Genomic DNA, 22,260 nt, shown 5'->3' on the forward strand with positions numbered 1-22,260 from the left:
TAACCCCTCGTACTACAGTCTATCAGTGTTGTGTTACAACATAACACCTCGTACTACAGTCTATCACTGTTTTGTTACAATATAACAGCTCGTACTACAGTCTACCACCGTTGTGTTACAATATAACACCTCGTACTACAGTCTATCACTGTTGTGGTACAATATAACCCCCACTACTACAGTCTTTCACTGTTGTGTTATAATATAACACCTCGTTCTGCAGTCTATCGCCGTTGTGTTATAATACAACTCCTCGGACTACAGTCTATCACTGTTGTGATATAATATAACACCTCGTTCTGCAGTCTATCACCGTTGTGTTAGAATACAACTCCTCGTTCTACAGTCTATCACTGTTGTGTTACAATATAACGCCTCGTAATACAGTCTATCACTTTTTTGTTACAATACAACATTACGTACTGCAGTCTATCACTGTTTAGTTACAATATAACAGCTCGTACTACAGTCTACCACCGCTGTGTTATCACTGTTGTGTAACAATATAACACTGCGTACTGCAGTCTATCACTGTTGTGTTACAATATAACCCCTCGTATTACCCGTCAATCACAGTTTTGTTACAACACCTCGAACAACAGTCTATCAGTGCTGTGTTACAATATAACCCCTCGTACTACCGTCTATCACAGTTTGGTTACAACACCTCGTTCTAAAGTCTACTTCCTTGTGTTACAAAATAACCACTCGTACTACCGTCTATAATAGTTTTGTTAAAACAACTCGTACTACAGTCAATCACTTTTTGTTACAATACAATACTGCGTACTGCAGTCTATCACCGTTTTGTTACAATATAACAGCTCGTACTACAATCTATCACTGTTGAGTTACAATATAACACCTCGTACTACAGTCTATCACTGTTTTGTTACAATTTAACAGCTCGTACTACAATCTATCACTGTTGAGTTACAATATAACGCCTCGTAATACAGTCTATCACTGTTGTGTTACAATATAACGCCTCGTAATACAGTCTATCACTTTTTTGTTACAATACAACACTGCGTACTGCAATCACTGTTTTATTACATTATAAAACTGTGTACTACAGTCTATCTGTTTTGTTACAATATAACAGCTCGTACTACAGTCTATCATTGTTTTGTTACAATATAACACATCGTACTACAGTCTATCACTATTGTGTTACAATATAACCCCCTCTACTACAGTCTATCACTGTTGTGTTACAATATAACACCTCGTATTACCCGTCTATCACAGTTTTGTTACAATATAACACTGCGTACTACAGTCTACCACTGTTGTGTTACAATATAACCTCTCGTACTACAGTCAATCTCTGTTGTGTTACAAGATAACCTCTCGTTCGTCTCCATCACTTTTTTGTTACAATATTACCCCTCGTTCTACAGTCTATCACTGTTGTGTTGTAATATAACATCTCGTACTACAGTCTACCACCGTTGTGTTACAATATAACAGCTCGTACTACAGTCTATCATTGTTTTGTTACAATATGACATATCGTACTACAGTCTACCACCGTTGTGTTACAACATAACACCTCGTACTACAGTCTATCACTGTTCTGTTACAATATAACCGCCACTACTACAGTCTATCACTGTTGTGTTACAATATAACACCTCGTATTACCCGTCTATCACAGTTTTGTTACAATATAACACTGCGTTCTACAGTCTATCACTTTTTTGTTACAATATTACCCCTCGTTCTACAGTCTATCACTGTTGTGTTGTAATATAACATCTCGTACTACAGTCTACCACCGTTGTGTTACAATATAACCGCCAATACTACAGTCTATCACTGTTGTGTTACAATATAACCGCCACTACTACAGTCTATCACTGTTGTGTTACAATATAACCCCTCAAACTACAGTAATGTCGTATTACCAGTCTATTACAATACAGTTACAACAGTGATAGACTGTAGTACGAGGTGTTATATTATAACACAACAGTGGTAGACTGTAGTACGCAGTGTTATATTGTAATAAAAGAGTGATAGACTGTAGAACGAGGTGTTATATTGTAAAACAACTGTAGGACGAGGTGTTGTATCAAAACTATGATAGACGGTAGTACGAGAGGTTTTGTTACAATATAACCCCTCGTACTACAGTCTAGAGGTTTTGTTACAATATAACCCCTCGTTCTACAGTCTACCACTGTTGTGTTACAATATAACCCCTCGTACTACAGTCTATCAGTGTTGTGTTACAATATAACACCTCATACTACAGTCTATCACTGTTTTGTTACAATATAACAGCTCGTACTACAGTCTACCACCGTTGTGTTACAATATAACGCCTCGTAATACAGTCTATCACTTTTTTGTTACAATACAACATTGCGTACTGCAGTCTATCACTGTTTTGTTACAATATAACAGCTCGTACTACAGTCTACCACCGCTGTGTTACAATATAACACCTCGTACTACAGTCTATCACTGTTGTGTTACAATATAACCCCTCGTACTACAGTCTATCACTGTTTTGTTACAACATAACACTGCGTACTGCAGTCTATCACTGTTGTGTAACAATATAACACTGCGTACTGCAGTCTATCACTGTTGTGTTACAATATAACCCCTCGTATTACCGTCTATCACAGTTTGGTTACAACACCTCGTTCTAAAGTCTACTTCCTTGTGTTACAAAATAACCACTCGTACTACCATCTATAATAGTTTTGTTAAAACAACTCGTACTACAGTCAAGCACTTTTTGTTACAATACAACACTGCGTACTGCAGTCTATCACCGTTTTGTTACAATATAACAGCTCGTACTACAATCTATCACTGTTGAGTTACAATATAACACCTCGTACTACAGTCTATCACTGTTTTGTTACAATTTAACAGCTCGTACTACAATCTATCATTGTTGAGTTACAATATAACACCTCGTACTACAGTCTATCACTGTTTTGTTACAATTTAACAGCTCGTACTACAGTATATCATTGTTTGGTTACAATATAACAAATCGTACTACAGTCTATCACTGCTGTGTTACAATATAACCCAACTACTACAGTCTATCTTTGTTGTGTTATAATACAACCCCTCGTATTACCCGTCTATCACAGTTTTGTTACAACACCTCGTAATACAGTCTATCAGTGTTGTGAAACAATATAACCTCTCATACTACAGTCTATCACTGTTGTGTTACAATATAACGCCTCGTAATACATTCTATCACTTTTTTGTTACAAATACAACACTGCGTACTGCAGTCTATCAATGTTTTGTTACAATATAACAGCTCGTACTACAGTCTATCACTGTTGTGTTACAATATAACCCCCACTACTACATTCTATCACTGTTGTGTTTCAATATAACACCTCGTATTACCCGTCTATCTCAGTTTTATTATAATATAACACTGCGTTCTACAGTCTACCACTGTTGTGTTACAATGTAACCCCTCGTAATACAGTCAATCTCTGTTGTGTTACAAGATAACCTCTCGTTCGTCTCTATCACTTTTTTGTTACAATATAACCCCTCGTTCTATAGTCTATAACTGTTGTGTTATAATATTACCCCTCGTTGTACAGTTTATCACCGTTGTGTTTATAATATAACACCTCGTTCTACAGTCTATCACCGTTGTGTTAGAATATAATTCCTCGGACTACAGTCTATCAGTGTTGTGATACAATTTTAACCCCTCGTATTACCCGTCTATCACAGTTTTGTTGCAATGTAACACTGTGTACTGCAGTCTATCACTGTTGTGTTACAATATAACCCCCACTACTACAGTCTATCACTGTTGTGATACAATTTTAACCCCTCGTATTACCCGTCTATCACAGTTTTGTTACAATGTAACACTGCGTACTGCAGTCTATCACTGTTGTGTTACAATATAACTCCCACTACTACAGTCTATCACTGTTGTGTTTCAAGATAACCCCTCGTTCTACAATCTATCACTGTTCTATTATAATATAACACTGCATACTGCAGTCTATCACTTTTTTGTTACAATATAACCCCTCGTTCTATAGTCTATAACTGTTGTGTTATAATATTACCCCTCGTTGTACAGTTTATCACCGTTGTGTTTATAATATAACACCTCGTTCTACAGTCTATCACCGTTGTGTTAGAATATAATTCCTCGGACTACAGTCTATCAGTGTTGTGTTACAATATAACGCCTCGTAATACAGTCTATCACAGTTTTGTTACAACACCTCGTACTACAGTCTATCAGTGTTGTGTTACAATATAACCAGTCGTTCTACAGTCTATCACTGTTGTGATACAATTTTAACCCCTCGTATTACCCGTCTATCACAGTTTTGTTACAATGTAACACTGCGTACTGCAGTCTATCACTGTTGTGTTACAATATAACCCCCACTACTACAGTCTATCACTGTTGTGATACAATTTTAACCCCTCGTATTACCCGTCTATCACAGTTTTGTTACAATGTAACACTGCGTACTGCAGTCTATCACTGTTGTGTTACAATATAACTCCCACTACTACAGTCTATCACTGTTGTGTTTCAAGATAACCCCTCGTTCTACAATCTATCACTGTTCTATTATAATATAACACTGCATACTGCAGTCTATCACTTTTTTGTTACAATATAACCCCTCGTTCTATAGTCTATAACTGTTGTGTTATAATATTACCCCTCGTTGTACAGTTTATCACCGTTGTGTTTATAATATAACACCTCGTTCTACAGTCTATCACCGTTGTGTTAGAATATAATTCCTCGGACTACAGTCTATCAGTGTTGTGTTACAATATAACGCCTCGTAATACAGTCTATCACAGTTTTGTTACAACACCTCGTACTACAGTCTATCAGTGTTGTGTTACAATATAACCAGTCGTTCTACAGTCTATCACTGTTGTGATACAATTTTAACCCCTCGTATTACCCGTCTATCACAGTTTTGTTACAATGTAACACTGCGTACTGCAGTCTATCACTGTTTTGTTACAATATAACAGCTCGTACTACAATCTACCATCTTTGGGTTACAATATAACACCTCGTAGAGTCTATCACTGTTTTGTTACAATATAACACTGCGTACTACAATCTACCACTGTTGTGTTACAATATAACCTCTCGTACTATCACAGTTTGGTTACAACACTTTGTTCTAAAGTGTACTTACTTGTGTTACAATATAATAACCACTCGTATTACCCGTCTATCTCTGTTTCGTTACAATATAACAGCCCGTACTACAGTCTACCACCGTTGTGTTACAATATAACACCTCGTACTACAGTCTATCTCTGTTGTGTTACAATATAACCCCCATTACTACAGTCTATCACTGTTGTGTTACAATATAACACTGTCTATCACTGTTGTGTTACAATATAACGCCTCGTAATACAGTCTATCACAGTTTTGTTACAACACCTCGTACTACAGTCTATCAGTGTTGTGTTACAATATAACCAGTCGTTCTACAGTCTATCACTGTTGTGATACAATTTTAACCCCTCGTATTACCCGTCTATCACAGTTTTGTTACAATGTAACCCTGCGTACTGCAGTCTATCACTGTTGTGTTACAATATAACCCCCACTACTACAGTCTATCACTGTTGTGATACAATTTTAACCCCTCGTATTACCCGTCTATCACAGTTTTGTTACAATGTAACACTGCGTACTGCAGTCTATCACTGTTGTGTTACAATATAACAGCTCGTACTACAGTCTATCACTGTTGTCACAATATAACACCTCGTTCTACAGTCTACCACCGTTGTGTTACAATATAACACCTCGTACTACAGTCTATCACAGTTTTGTTACAACATAACACTGCGTACTGCAGTCTATCACTGTTGTGTTAAAATATAACCCCTCGTATTACCCGTCTATACAGTTTTGTTACAACACATCTTACTACAGTCTATCACTGTTGTGTTACAATATAACCCCTCGTACTACAGTCTATCACTGTTGTTTTACAATATAACCCTTCGTACTACAGTCTATCACTGTTGTATTACAATATAACCACTCGTACTACAGTCTCTCTTGTGTTACAATATAATCATTTGCTCATTTGTGTAACCCAGTGTAGTGTTAGTAGTATTGTGTCATGAAGATGACATTTTTGTAGAAATTCAGAATTAGCATTCCATGTAATTGTTTTTAAATTTTTTATTTAAAGACAACACGAAGAGGTTTTAATTTTTTGGTTTATTTTTTGGAAGTTTCATACTGATTCAGTATGTAATGTGAATAGGTGTTTAAGATCTTTTCCAAATTGGTTTATCTATTAGGGATAAAGTATGAAATCCTATAGACACTGCTGTCATACGAATTAGGTCTTGACTTAGATTAATCTTCATCACCATCGTCCTTTTGTTGGTCGGCATGTGTCGAATCCGGTGCCAGCAGACCCTCTGATAATCTTATCTCACAAAACAGGAGAGCTAACAACACAGCGAACAACTTCATTTTTCTGAAATGATAGAAAGACGTGATATTTTTTATATTTGTCAATGTAAACAAAGAAATCCTAATTAGCAGGGTGAGGTTGGGGGTATACTTTTGTCCGCATTAGTCCCACCCTGAATCTGAATCTTTTAAAATGTGAACTATGACATGAAAGTAATCCCATATCGTTGTTTATTGCGTAACGAGGCTCAATATTTCTGTCGTCTTAATAAGAATATTTTATCAAATATGTAATGAAACACCATAGTTCTGATTACATCGTAACTAGAAGATGCACCTGGTTGAGTGTAAGTTTACAAACACAACACAGATGTAAACGGTGGTTATCGTAACTATAATCTCGAGGACAAATATAACTTTCATGTCTTGTATATTTAATATCACTGAAACGTGAAATCAAATATATGAATAAAAATACAGTTAGAAATTTAGATCTAATGATTATAAGGGACCTCAAATCGAAAAATGAAACGAAACAAACAGCAGAAAAGAAAAACGGGAATACACGCAACTGGAAAAAAACCAAAGCCAAATAAAAAGATGTCAACACAACCATATTCCAATCTCAAATTCAATAAAAATACGAACAAAAAAAAGTATTACAAGGCGACTCCTGAAAAAGTACAAGGATAATCGAACCAGGTATTCCGGGATATCTTCTGATTTATAGACGACAAGACGTAATCAAAATACTGTGTCATACATATAATGATATTTTGTCTTGGAATGATCATAATAACCATGCAGCTGCTGTTGGGTGACATGTCTCAATCCAGTGTTACCAGACCCTTTGACAATATCGTCCTCCAAAACAGTAGAGGTAATAACACTCCAATTTCATGTTTCTAAAGTGACGAAACAAACATCTTGTGTAAATGTTTCCTGTTTGTCACCGAGAAAAGAGTATAATACAACAAAATGAGTACCAACGACAAGACAAAATTAATTGAATTGAAAGGAAAACTTTGACAGTAGCCGGATGATCGTTTTCCAGGCTTAGATTCATTTGTTTGGTAATATCCACTCATTTGCCTAGCCAGATGAAGACCTAGGAAACACACAACTTCCGTGTGACGTCTTGTTGTATTTTGATAAACACTCTTGTTGTACCTTGTAATTCCATGTTGTGAACACAGTGATAACCATTATTATTATTGTGTAATTTTCTGATGCGGTGTTGTGTTACAGTGTTATCAGGTATACTACATTGTTACCCATAATTTGTCACGTGGTAGCCCTATGTTTGTTTTATTGCTTTAAGTCCTATGAACAGTCGGGGCCATCTAATGAAGGCTTCCCGGTGTAATTTGCTAAAGTAAGCCTCCGTGAGATATGGCAAAAACTGAAATAGATTTTGTAGTGTTACCATACTGAAGTATACTGCCGAAAGGGCTCAAGAAAGGACCTCCTATAATAAGATCACGCAATAGACAGGGAAGGGATAACAGTGTAACACTTTGTAACATGAAACTTGATCTAGGGAGATAGATTCAGAGTAAAGTAGCGACTGCGTTTTGTATTTTTGTACATATATTCAGAGTAAAATAGCGACTGCATTTTGTATGTTTGTACATAGATTCAGTGTAAAGTAGCGAAAGCGTTTGTATGTTTGTACATAGATTCAGAGTAGATTCAGTGTAAAGTAACGAAAGCGTTTGTATGTTTGTACATATATTGAGAGTAAAATAGTGACTGCGTTCTGTATGTTTGTACATAGATTCAGAGTAAAATAGCGACTGCGTTTTGTATGTTTGTACGTAGATTCAGTGTACAGTAACGACTGCGTTTGTATGTACACTTTGTACATAGATTCAGAGTAAAGTAGCGACTGTATTTTGTATGTTTGTACATAGATTCAGAGTATAGTAGCGACTGCGTTTTGTATGTACAATTTGTACATAGATGCAGAGTAAAGTAGCGACAGCGTTTTGTATCTTTTTACATAGATTCAGAGTAAAGCTCCGACTGCGTTTTGTATGTACAGTTTGTACATAGATTCAGAGTAAAGTAACGACTTCATTTTGTATGTTTGTACATAGATTCAGAGTTAAGTAGCTACTCTGTTTGTATGTACATTTTGTATATAGATTCAGAATAAAGTGACGACTGCGTTTTGTATGTTTCAAAGGAAATAACGACTGTATTTTGTATGTTTTTACATAGATTCAGAGTATAGTAGCGACTGCGTTTTTATGTACAGTTTGTACATAGATTCAGAGTAAAGTAGCGACTGCGTTTTGTATGTTTCAGAGGAAAGTAACGACTGTATTTTGTATGTTTGTACATAGATTCAGAGTATAGTAGCGACTGCGTTTTTATGTACAGTTTGTACATAGATTCAGAGTAAAGTAGCGACTGCGTTTTGTATGTTTCAGAGGAAAGTAACGACTGTATTTTGTATGTTTGTACATAGATTCAGAGTATAGTAGCGACAGCGTTTTGTATGTTTGTACATAGATTCAGAGTATAGTAGCGACTGCGTTTTTATGTACAGTTTGTACATAGATTCAGAGTAAAGTAGCGACTGCGTTTTGTATGTTTCAGAGGAAAGTAACGACTGTATTTTGTATGTTTGTACATAGATTTAGAGTATAGTAGCGACAGCGTTTTGTATGTTTGTACATAGATTCAGAGTATAGTAGCGACAGCGTTTTGTATGTTTGTACATAGATTCAGAGTTAAGTAGCTACTATGTTTGTATGTACAGTTTGTACATAGATTCAGAGTAAAGTAGCGACTGCGTTTTGTATGTTTCAGAGGAAAGTAACGACTGTATTTTGTATGTTTGTACATATTTTATAAGGGTTTCTGCTGGGTTCTGTAACCTGAAGTATACCAGAAGGCTTCTTTGAGTTTCCAAATATCAATCTTTATTCATCAAATGCTGCGCCCAAAGTGACACAATAAAATTTACAAATAAATTTCACAATACCTAAAATGAAACTAAATGGACATACATAAGTGCATAACGCTTAGATGATATCAATATTACACCTAGAATTATTTTGGATATACGCCTAACATATTAGGCACACGTTACAGTGTATGAGCATGATACTGAAATTAACCATTCATTTCGATCACCAGCCTGCGGCTAGTTCTCGGGTTGTAAACCATATAACACATTTTTTTTAATAATATACTCCCTAGAACCGATTCCGGAAAGGAATGGATTTCCGGACGAAACGGGATATGAATGAAATAAATAATCTAAAATCATCAAATTAAAAGTACAATATAAATCTGACGTTTACGTTAATAAAATCTTACAATAACTCAAAAATAATAAATATTTACATACATTATGATAAATCAAAAATCAATAGTAATGATAAAGATAAAAATAATACAAATAATAATTCAGATCCATTTAAACTGAGTCTCGATATTAAAAATAAGCATATTCTATGTAATACAATTAAAATAAACTTGACTCACCTGAAGTATACCAGAAGGCTTCTTTGAGTTTCCAAAAATCAATCTTTATTCATCAAATGCTGCGCCCAAAGTGATACAGCTCAACTTTGGAAACACTAGTATACCCCAAAATGGTGAGAAGTTAGATTAGCCAATCAAATTTCGATTCTTGATTACCTATCCAATCAGAAGTTATATTTTTCTCCGGTATTAGCGTTAAGTCTAACTGCGCATGACAAGCGTCCTATACATGTCATAATTTGCTCTACGTAAATCCAACGTAAGCGTAAAGTCTACAATAATACCTAGCTCAATTAACGCCTATTGTAACACACGGTGGTGTCAACAAGTAACCATATAAACTGGTTTGACAATTTCTTTGATTGTAGAAATGAATACTGTTCCGAATAGCTATAAGTGAATTGCTGTAACAACATCTTAGAATTTTGTATAGAACAAAATCTCTGCCAAGACATCTAAATTGAGCTTTACCTGACATCTTTTGTAATAGAACTTGACAAATAAACTAGCCACTAATTCTAGCCTAACAATTATACAATTAAAGTATTTTCCGCATTCTTTTACAATACAGTATTTTGTAACATGGAACAGTTTAAAATTCTATTTCTAAATTAAAGTTTTACTTTAAATAAAAATATATAAAGTTTTTATTTGGATAAATTAATTTACTTAATTTATTCAAAAAAACTTTGATAAAAGGCGTGATAGATTTCCTCCCTACTTAGAAAAAGGAATTCCTCCGGAATTCAGATACAATTATTTTTTTTTTTTATAAAAAAAAAAATGTGTTTTGTACATACATATATATATATTACAAAAATATGACAAGTAGAATTGTATCTATATGAAATATATAATAAACAAGTCAAACAAAGCATACTACATGGAAATAAAACAAAATTATACAAAGTCACAATCAGTTAATTCTTGTGATATGGTCTGGTGTCCATTGTAGAATTAATCCTTTTTTTTTCTTTCTTTGCTATATTTCATAGCATCACTATACTGGTAGGCAAGGGTCCATCAAGGTACATACTATAAATCCAGAGAATTGACATTGAATGCACAAACTAGAGAATAAATGTGTAATTCACAATCCAGAGAATATATGTTGAATTCACAATCCAGAGAATATATGTTGAATTCACAATCCAGAGAATATATGTTGAATTCATAATCCAGAGAATATATGTTGAATTCACAATCCAGAGAATATATGTTGAATGTACTATGTCCATTGGCATTCACATTTTGTGCTATTCAAATTCTGACATGAAAAGCATAAGTCACTTCTGATTCTCCAATTATTGTCCATAGATGTATGATGGCCAAATAGAGGAAGTATAATAATTTACTAACCTAAGTTTTAAGCATACCAGTGCAGATTACCTTCTAATGTTGAAGTAGCTATATAGTTCCATCATTAATAATGGATTAGATCATTATAAAAAATACTTAAAGAATGAAAAAATGTTGAAAATATGTACAACTCATATATACATGTGTGCTGATGCATTTCTAGGTATATTGGGATTATGCCAGGACGTAGAAATAAGTGAAAAAAATTCACCCTGAAGCTATATCTGGATAGAGTTTGGTATTGACCTCTGCAGCTGTTTTAGTTGTAGATGCAATATTAACAGGGTACATAACTCTACCTAGCTGCTTATATAATAAAGCAGTAAAAGTTGTGTTAATTATTCGATTTGTTTTGTATGCTAACAGAGGATTTAAATATATTTTTGGAGGAATACTGAATTTCCGACCAAAGCTCCTATCTTCTATTGAGAAATTTGCCCAATCAATATCCAAATATGATCTGACACCAAATGTGACCTTGAAATCTGATAATGCAGAAGAAGTCATGAAGGTTAAACTATCATGAGCATATGGTAGACTAACCACTGGTATTAAAACTGTGTCCTGGTTGTTTGTGAGTTCAAGAACCAGTTTAAACTTATCTTTCTTGAAGAACTTGTACAAGATAAACATGAACATAACAATGACTGATAAAGTACCAAGTACTCCTGAAGCTGAGTAGACATGTGGTGTTAAGTCTAATGAAGTTGTAGTTGTGGTAATTGTAGGTGCTGTAGTGTAATGAAAAACTGGTGGAATTATGGAGCTGTGTACATTGTTAGCTTTTGAAAGCAGTGCTACTGTTGTCACTAAAGCTCTATACTTCAAGAATAAAAATACAAAAGCTAGTAAGCTAACAAAAGCTAATGCTGCTGAGATATAAGATAAGATTGAAGTAAAATCTACACCCTGAGATAAATTAGTTTGGTAATCTAATATTGATTCTGATAATCTTTGAAAAATTACTTTATTTTCCTTAGCCGCTATGGCCACCTTCTTTAAATCCAGTTTTGCTTTTTGCTCAGATTCAATTATGTTTGTAAAATTGTGTGTAAAAAGTTTGAAATGTGGTAATTGGATGGCTAATGTTTGAGAAAAAGTTGAATTTGGTTTTATATCTTTCAAAGCGGAATTGAAAAATTGCTGAAGAAGTATTAGGTTATCTCCATGAACTTTAGAAATAACATTTGCAGTTTGTTGCTGTTACATCTATTCCAATATGGATCTATATACATAGATGAACTTGAAAGAGAACATCTGCATGGAATAGCAATAATACAAAAGGAACAACCTTTTTCAGCTGTTTTACTATTCTTACAAGTCAGAGTAATATCCGAGACATTAATCAAAACTAAATGACTGTGATTAAGCTGGATGATAGATGGTTGAATAATATCTTGAACAAAATGAAAAATACAATTATCATTAATATCTGACTTCTTTCCATGAAAAAGACTAAATAAGCGTGACCTGCGTGTATCATTTCTTAAAATGTAATGTTGGTCGCAGTGCCAAATATGATTACTTTGTGAACAAGATTGTAAATCTTTAGAAGATACCTCACTGAACAGATTTCCATCTTGAGATAACAATAGATGATCTTTCGAGGTATGTAGTTGTGTACCATGTTTTGTTGTTTTATTAAGGGGAATCGGAAATGTATTCAGTTTGAAAAGTTGCAATGTAACAGTTGTAATTGGAAATTGTACTGAAATTAGAATGTTTGAAAACCGACGAAAAATAGTGAACTTTGCATGTTTGTAGTAGAATGATGGGTGTGAGTGTGTTAAATAAAATCCATGTGGTTGAACAATACTTTGCATGTGGGACAAAACATTAGTTAAGGTGTGAAGTGGTATAATCAAGGGAGATAATTTTCCTTGCATTGTTGCTAATACACCCATTAATAATTCTTCAAACCTAGTTTGTATTGTTAATGCTAGTCGAGTCTGTTTGGTCATTGCTGCTAATAGCCTAGCTTGAGCTACCTGACTAGTTATTATTGAATTATTAAAATTCTCACCTAACTGTTGAATAGCCTCATGATTATCTGTTATTCCTCGAAAAACATTATCAATTCTATAGTCAAAATTCCTGATTGCAGCAGTGAAAATATCAATCTGATGAGATGTAGCTTTAGCCATTTTCTGTTGATTTGCCCTAAGTAACGCTACATTCCTAGAAAGACTAGTTAAATCCGAACTAGTGGCTGTTCCGAACAATGTTTTAGCTAATGAGCCGATAAAAGGTAAAAATGACCTTCTTTTCCTAGCCATTGGAATCCTTACTAAAGAGTGATGGGGTAAAAGAGTTTTGATTTCTCCCAAAATTGTTCCTACATCTACTGCTGTCTGTCGGTGTAAAGCTAGAATTTCTTCCATTGCTTCACTGTACCATGGACAGTTGGAACATGGGGAAGGTCTCTCAGACACAAATGGAAATTTCTGTAACTCGATTTCGAAGAAATGTTTCCAGTGATTTCCTGATGGATACAAGGTGCCCTTGTCCTCAAACGTAACACCATAATTGAAAAGTTCTTTAATTTTATCATTCATGTTTGGCTTTTCTTCCACATTCCCATTTGCCATGGCGATTGAAAGTACCAATAGAATTAGAGGAAACATCTTGATTGGTGTACCTACAAAGAGATGGAAAAGGTTTTTAGACTATAGCTAGTGATGTTTCCATATATGTAATTTAAATTTTTTTTTTTTATTTATATATCGCGCGATTCTACCTGTATTCATATAATTGATAGTAAAAATCATGGGCTATTGCAATTCACCCTAGCACTATAAAACAACTCATATGAGAAAATCAATTGGGATCTCTACTAACAACCATAGGAACATCGGGCAAGAAAAATAAAATTGCCTAAAAATTATAGGTAATATCAAAAATATTTCCAAAACTTTTCTATTAATGACTTTCACAAGGGATTTCTGTGAAAAATTAACAGATATTTGTTAATAACCATGCCAACATTTCAGGAAACCTCTCTGGAGCTACACTTAACTACTTTAATTATACTGGTTATATCTTAAACCAATTATACAGGCAGTGTGCTGATGACACAACCACTTATTTATATGTTCACCTTATAAAGGTCTAAAACATGATAATGAGTACTCACTATAGGAAGAACTTACTGATTATCTGAACAGCAAGTGAACTATATTACTTGAACAAGATGTTCAATATAATAAAATGTTTAATAAAGTAGTTACTCTTATATCCTACATGTTTCCTACATGCAGTAAATTTAAGCCTATCAGAGATATGTAGACTACCTATACAACTACCCATATTTTGTGCAAATAAGCTGTGAATGAGTGAATTATGATCCTGTATTAAATCTAAACTTTGTTTGAAGCTGTGTCAATTAATACCTCTATCGTCTAAAGTAAGTCCTTTTTCTTTTACGTCCTGTTTTAGTGTGTGTTTTATTATACTCATCTACATCTTTTTGTTTAAGATTTGTACTAGGTATCCATTCTGTACCAGGATATCCTAACCATTTTACTCGAAATTGCTGCACACCTGCTCTAACTCTACTACCTAGAATCTTCTCTATAGGATATTCTTCTTGAGATCTATCAGATTGAGAAGGATCAGGCGGAGTGTCTTGTGATTGAGAGGGGTCTATGGGTGGATCTAAAGGCACCACAGGCGGATCTAAAGGAACCACAGGTGGATTTTCCTCTTGTTGAGTCCTGAACCTGTGATCTACCTCAAGAAAATGTTTAAGTCTTGTAGCATTGACAAGAGATTCTACCAACTTACCTGTTTCATTGTTCCTGAGTTTGTAAGTATAATTTGGTCCCAATCTTACAATAGTGTAAGGTCCTTTATACTTTTTATGGAGCTTTGAAGACTCACCTTTCTTTAAATGAGGATCAGATAACAGAACTTTATCACCCACCTGAAAATCTGGCTCTTTTGCCTTTTTATCATGGTCATGTTTCAGCTTAACTTTCCTGAGTTCTATATTCTCTTTTGCTATCTTTTCAGCTAACTTGGTGTTTTCTATGATCTCATGTAATACCTGTTTCTGGATCCTTCCAACAGAGTCCTTGGGTATAAGCTCAGTATCTACAACCATTCTCATCTCCATACCAAATGCAATATAAGATGGGGAGAATTCTGAGGCTTCTGTACTGGGAGTCATTCTATAGGCCATCATAATCCCTGGCAACTTGTCTGGCCAACTAGTCTGGTCTCCTTCACAACATGTCCTTAAATTTGCTGCCAAAGTACTGTTTGTTCTTTCAACAACAGAATTTGTTTGAGGATGGTAAGAACTAGTGTGTGACCGACCTACATTGAACAACTCACATAACGCTGAGATCAACTTACCCATGAAGTTTTTGCCTCGGTCTCAAACAAGTGTTGTGGGACAACCATACCTTGTAAAGATTTCCTTATATAACACCCTGGCAACTTCTGATGACTCTTGACTACGTAAAGGATGAGTCTCACACCATTGCGAAAAACTGTCTACTACTAACAAAAAATATAGACATACTTTTCTTTACTGGCAGGCAGTGGACGTAATATGTCCATGTGCCATCTCTCAAATTTTCCTGCAACTGGTAATGGTGTTAGTGGTACCTTACCTTTGTTGTAGACTCGTTTGCATGTTTGACAGATTATACAAGACTTAACATATGTCTCCACATCTACAAACATAGAGGGCCAATAGTACCTGAGTTTGAGTGCACCATGAGTACGATTAATACCCATGTGTACTCCTCCAGCATGACTGTCATGAAAGGCTTGTATAATGTTCTGTCTGTAAGCTGTTGGTACAGCTAGCCGTTTAACAAACCTGATTCGACCCTTGACACCTGTAGTCCTTTGGTTCCAGATATGATACAGCACACCCTGGTGATCAATCTCAAAGGAATGAGACTGAGCTACTATACATCTTGCTTTGTTTTTATCCTCAGGTAATATTTCTGATAGCTTAAAATCTACAATAGCTTTAAAACTGTCATCACTTCTCTGTTGTTTGATAAGCTCTTGTGTTTTAACATTGTTGATGTCAAGAGGACCCTTGGGTTGTATGTCCTCCAAGTCTAAGGCTAAGTCCTCATCTGGTTCAGGTGCACTTACCTCTAACACTGTGTGGGTACTGATTGTAACCTGTCAGCATCCTTAAAGTGTACTTGGACCCACTCACCTGAGATATCAGTGTCAACAGTGTGTTGAACTAAAGATTCTGCAATTGGATTCAGAATAGCTGGGTCTGCATGTTTGGTAATTGTACTTACCTCTTTACCTAGCTGATTATAAGTGCGTCGAGATAAGGCATCTGCATTTTGGTTCTTAACATCTGGCTTGTGGTGAATAGTAAAGTCATAGCCCTGTATTTTCAATGCCCACCTACCTAGTCTTCCTTGCTTGTCCTTTATGTTTTTTAGATACTTGAGAGCTAAATTGCCTGTGTAAACATTAAAATGTCTATTTGCAAGATATGGGTGATATACTTGTACTGCTTCTACTAATGCTAGACATTCTTTGTCTATGTGGTGGAGCATCGCCTGTCTCTATTCTATGATAATGTACATCTGTACACCCTAGTTCCTCTATACTCACTGCAAATACATCCCTATTCTTTCCTATAAAATGTAACAACTGAACTTTCTGATCCTGAGTGAGGTCAGCAGCATCTAAGAGAATACCTAATGATTGAGCTGTAGCTAGCAATTTAGCACTGTCTTCTGAACTTATGCTACACACTGAAGGTTCAATCTTACCTGCATCTTGCTTAGATGGTTTTGGCTCCTGTAACTCTGAGATTGAGCTTGTATCTATGGGTAATAACTTACCAATGATTGTGCCAGCTTGAATACATACAGGTATGTTATTTGGGTTTAGAAGCATACAAACAGATTTTCCCTTCCTACAAGTAACTATTACTTTACCACCAACTAGTTTAGTATTCTTATACAAGTCTACTACTGGTTCAAGTATTGCAACTGTATCTTCTGGGATTCTGGACAACTTTACTGGGATTAGTACCTGCTCCTGTGGCTGGACAGTAATGGTAGTATTTACTCTAGCTACCCTGACATTAAATATAGAATGGGTCTTACACTCTACTAAAGCTGACCCTACAAATATAGACATCTTTTTGTCTCCCACACTCACAGTTCCTTTGTACTTCCCTAAAAAGTCCATCCCTAATATGACTTGTTGGTGTAATCTTGAAAACACATAAAACTTCTGCTTAACTTCTTTTTTACCCAAACTAAAAGATAATGTAGCACATCCTTCAATTTTATGTATATTGCCACCTACACCATATACATGTTCAATATCTGAAGGTTCTAGGTTTCCCTTAGGATTTATCTTATGAAAGAGGGATTTTGTTAGACAACTTACACTAGCCCCTGTGTCAACTAGCGCACTAGTAACAATATTTGATTTAGAAAAAGTTATATCTACAAAGTTATCCCTACGCTCTGTAGAAAAACAAGGACTTAATGTTTTAGGCCTGGGCAAGGGAACCCCTTTAACCTTACTAGGCGAAAAATCCTATTGGTCAGACCTATCTTTCTGTTTACAAAGACCCTTAAAGTGACCAATCTTGCCACACTTGTGACACTTCATCTTTTTGACAAATGCAGGACATTCTCTATCCTGGGTGTGATACCTAGAGCCACACCTACCACATGTTGAAGTGTTTGTATGGTTATCTGACCTATGCGCATGTGTGTTGTTTTTGTTGTTCAACCTATTGTTCTGTTTGTGAGGATGTGAGAATGCAGTCTTGCTAGACTTAATGACATTTACTTCTGCCCTAATTGTTCTCATATCTGTTGCCAACGCGTCTATTTTATCTAGTACTAGTGATGCGATATCACTTTGTGGTTCTGTTTTTGTAGGGGTATTTCCTGCACCTATAATAGCTACCTCAGCTAACTCTGCGACCTTAATTAGCTGGTCTAAATCTACCGGTTCTTTTTGAATAACTGAGGAACGGATCTCTGGCCTCAACCCCCCTAAAATGGCAAAAATTTGTGTTTCAGACATTTTGGCAATTTTGCCTTTGTACCTCACATTTTGAATGTAGTCTAGTACTGGTTGCATATAACCCTGACACATTTGGTTTACCTCTCTTACACTCGACCATCTGAAATATTGTTGTGTGGAGAATCGTTCTAAAAATGCTTTTTCTAGTTTCGTAACATCTGTCTTGATTGTGTCATCAAGTCCATCAAACCACTGATAAGCACTAGAGTTGTTGGTTAAGCTGAGTGCAAATAATGGGGCCTTTTGCTCATCTTTTGCCTGCACCAAAGTCAAATAATTTTTGTACCTAGTGATGAAAGCAACAGGATCTTCATCCTTTGCACCTGAAAATTTCCCTATGGACACACTATGTCCAATTGAAGCCATACCTTGCTTTGAATGTCTATCAATTAGTTGATCATGCTCCAATGTGGGCTGCTCAGACGTTGAATTTCTGGAGAAAGTTGGCTGATCTCTACTTCGAAGCCAATACTCGCTTTGCAATCTTGATCAGATGTCGTTGATAGGTGTTGACATCTGTTGAGGTTTCTAAAAGGATCGTTGATTCCACACCAATTGTTATAAGGGTTTCTGCTGGGTTCTGTAACCTGAAGTATACCAGAAGGCTTCTTTGAGTTTCCAAATATCAATCTTTATTCATCAAATGCTGCGCCCAAAGTGACACAATAAAATTTACAAATAAATTTCACAATACCTAAAATGAAACTAAATGGACATACATAAGTGCATAACGCTTAGATGATATCAATATTACACCTAGAATTATTTTGGATATACGCCTAACATATTAGGCATACGTTACAGTGTATGAGAATGATACTGAAATTAACCATTCATTTCGATCACTAGCCTGCGGCTAGTTCTCGGGTTGTAAACCATATAACACATTTTTTTGAATAATATACTCCCTTATAAATAATGATGAGTATTTAGTCAAATTCTCGCAAATATAACTGATTTGCATTCTTCTAAAACTTCGCGATAACCAATCCGGAAATATAACATGTACATATAAAATTAGAACCGATTCCGGAAAGGAATGGATTTCCGGACGAAACGGGATATGGATGAAATAAATAATCTAAAATCATCAAATTAAAAGTACAATATAAATCTGACGTTTACGTTAATAAAATCTTACAATAACTCAAAAATAATAAATATTTACATACATTATGATAAATCAAAAATCAATAGTAATGATAAAGATAAAAATAATACAAATAATAATTCAGATCCATTTAAACTGAGTTTCGATATTAAAAATAAGCATATTCTATGTAATACAATTAAAATAAACTTGACTCACCTGAAGTATACCAGAAGGCTTCTTTGGACTCCCGAACTTGCACCTTTAAATTCTCACGCGCGAAACCTACGACCGCCTGTACACAATCCTCGACCGATTCTTTTTCCCCGGGGTCGTTCAGTCCCAACATCCTGATGGAATTCTTGCGTCCCTGCTGTTCTAGATCGTTGAATCTTCCTAAAATCTCCGTATGTCGGTCCTTCGCATTATCACACTCGCCACTGTCTGTCTCAAATCTTCATTGTCTCTCTCCAGATCTAATACTCTGTTCTCCAACTCCTCGATACGTTCGGCATGTTCCTTCTGAATATCAAGACGAAGTTTTTCAAGTTTTTTGTCCAAGCCATCTTCTGTAACCACCGAATTTAGCATGAAAGAAATTTTATCAAGTCGATCATCTGTAGATTTCACCGAGAGGTTCAAATTTGCTCCAATAGCACTGGTCCTTTGGCTGGACACACTCTGGCCACGAGACGGTTTACTACTTGCTGGCATGATTCAGAATACAAGGGTATAACATATGTAACTATACAATTCCGAATAGAGTGTGCTAAGTCTGCCAACACAAAGGTTCGGTCAGGTATGCATTATACGTATAAAGGCTAGTGCTGAGTAGTGGTCAGTCGAGGGGCTCAATCCATGTCAAAAACTGTTTATCACAAACTATACATTTTCCGCTGAATGAAACTCAAGATCCTTACACACAAGTCCAGATTACACTTTTATCTAGATCATGTCGAAGAATTGGATCTCAACGTCTACTGTATAAATATAAGAAATAGCTATTTCACAGGAGCGATGTAGCAGTCGACTGACCAGGTCCACGTGACCTTGACCTTGTCTGAGCAATCACTTTCCGTGATCACGTACAACCTGTACTGAGAAATATCTAGGCCTACAGGAAAAGAGTAACACTTAAAGAGAATAAAGAGCTAATTTAGATATATAGGGGAACAGAAAATAACAATTCAACAAAACCTACAGTGCGCCTACTTGTTGAAAGCGTGACAGACAGCCCAACTAGTGTTCCGTTACCGTCTACAGCCAAACTACTTATGCCCATGTGTTTACTAGACCGAGATACCTTACACCCTTACCACCACGAGAATATAAACACCGACAATTGTCACGTACTCCTTACGTCTACACTATTCCACCTATACCCAGATTCACACACTAGCCACACAGCATACACAGGACTGCATGTGTGCTGACCCTTGAGCTCCCTTCCTGCTCGAGTTTGTCATATATAAACTCCCTTGGTGCTCCCCGCTAGCGTCCTTACTGAATGTATATTTGGGTATACGATGAAAATAGAAATGTAATTATATTACAACGGTCAAACCGTCTACAAAATATGGCAGTGAAAAAGGGAAAAGAAAACCCGTCCGTTCTCTTACGCGACACACAACCAAACTCCCCTGTTAGAGAAAAACCTGACTCCGCGTTAACCAGAGGGCGACTTCCCATCCGTACTATAAGACAAGTCGTCAGCATTTGTTATAACTAGCTTGGTTCCTAACCTTCTCAAAACGACCAGAACAGAAGGCCAGACACACCACGGTAGCGGTGGCCTCCGGTCGATCCATGGGAGGAGAAAATATACGACTGTTTCACATTACTAGTGGCCGGACAGAGAGGCCGAATTGCCGAGGACATCTCCCAATATAAAAATTGCAATTTGTCTTTACTGCCAAACACCGCACCTTAAACATTACACACGAGTTCCATCACATTACCCACGCCTCCGGCCAAGCGTCCTCGCGCATCTGTGTCACAAGTAAGCTAATAATAAAAAAAAACCCATGCTACTTAATTTTTTACAAATATACAATATGGCAGTCCGTCCTATAGTCTCTGTTGACGTGGTGTTTGCCGCTAGGCATCATGTCTTCTTACAACTGTAAACGGACGTGTAATCTGCAAACCTCTTTGGAAGCCTAACTTGGCGTTTAGGTCTTGTTCTTTTGTCTAGATCTTTCTCAAAGTCTTCTTCCTCGGGCACCATACATTCTGCTTCGGGTTCCTTTGTCAACTGGATTCCATCAAGATTGGCTTCGGTCACATGTGTCTGAGCATCTCGCTGTTCCGACACTGCATCCAATTATTCACTAGTCAGAACTTGTGGATGCTTCTTTCATATTCTGTCGACATGAATGACTTGCATCCGTCTCTTGTATCCACATTTAACTTTGTAGGTGACATCACTGGTTTTCGCTATTACCTTGAACGGTCCTTGCCACCTACTTGCAAGCTTCGGTGTTTTGCCTTGGCGTACGTTTGGGAAGAACATATACACGAAGTCTCCCAACTTAAACTCTGTCCACGCCAGCTTCCTGTCATGATATTTCTTTTGACGGTTCATGGCTCCCTTGATGTTTTGTCGCACATGATGATGGGCTTCCTCCAACCGCTCCTTCAGCTGCCAAGCCCATCTGTTCTGCGGAATGCTCTGCATTTGTAGTGGCATTTCGAACTGAATATCAAGTGGAGTGCTGGTCTCTCTTCCCAGCATCATTCGATTAGGAGAATGTTTGGTGGTTTCCTGCTCTGTTGAACGATACGCCATCATCACGTACGGGAGATGCTCATCCCAGTCTGTCTGGTGATTGTT

The 22,260-nt window shown here is 36.2% G+C and overlaps 1 protein-coding gene across 1 annotated transcript; it reads right to left on the reverse strand.

Moving 5' to 3' along the window:
* Nucleotides 1–10,644: 10,644 nt before the first annotated feature.
* LOC132551165 (uncharacterized) lies at nucleotides 10,645–19,292 on the reverse strand. Its single transcript, XM_060215274.1, has 2 exons — nucleotides 18,706–19,292; nucleotides 10,645–13,937 (listed from the first exon to the last, which is right to left on the reverse strand). The coding sequence occupies exon 2, from the start codon at nucleotides 13,921–13,923 to the stop codon at nucleotides 12,454–12,456; it is 1,470 nt and encodes a 489-aa protein (XP_060071257.1). The 5' UTR covers nucleotides 13,924–13,937; nucleotides 18,706–19,292; the 3' UTR covers nucleotides 10,645–12,453.
* Between the last annotated feature and the right edge of the window lie 2,968 nt (nucleotides 19,293–22,260).

This window comes from Ylistrum balloti, unplaced genomic scaffold, assembly GCF_031769215.1.
Source record: "Ylistrum balloti isolate Yb309-2 unplaced genomic scaffold, AGI_CSIRO_Ybal_v1 Utg370182, whole genome shotgun sequence".
Lineage (NCBI taxonomy): Eukaryota > Metazoa > Mollusca > Bivalvia > Pectinida > Pectinidae > Ylistrum > Ylistrum balloti.

Coding starts and splice junctions, on each gene's coding strand:
- LOC132551165 (XM_060215274.1), bottom strand. CDS start 13,923: ATGTTTCCTCTAATTCTATTGGTACTTTCAATCGCCATGGCAAATGGG.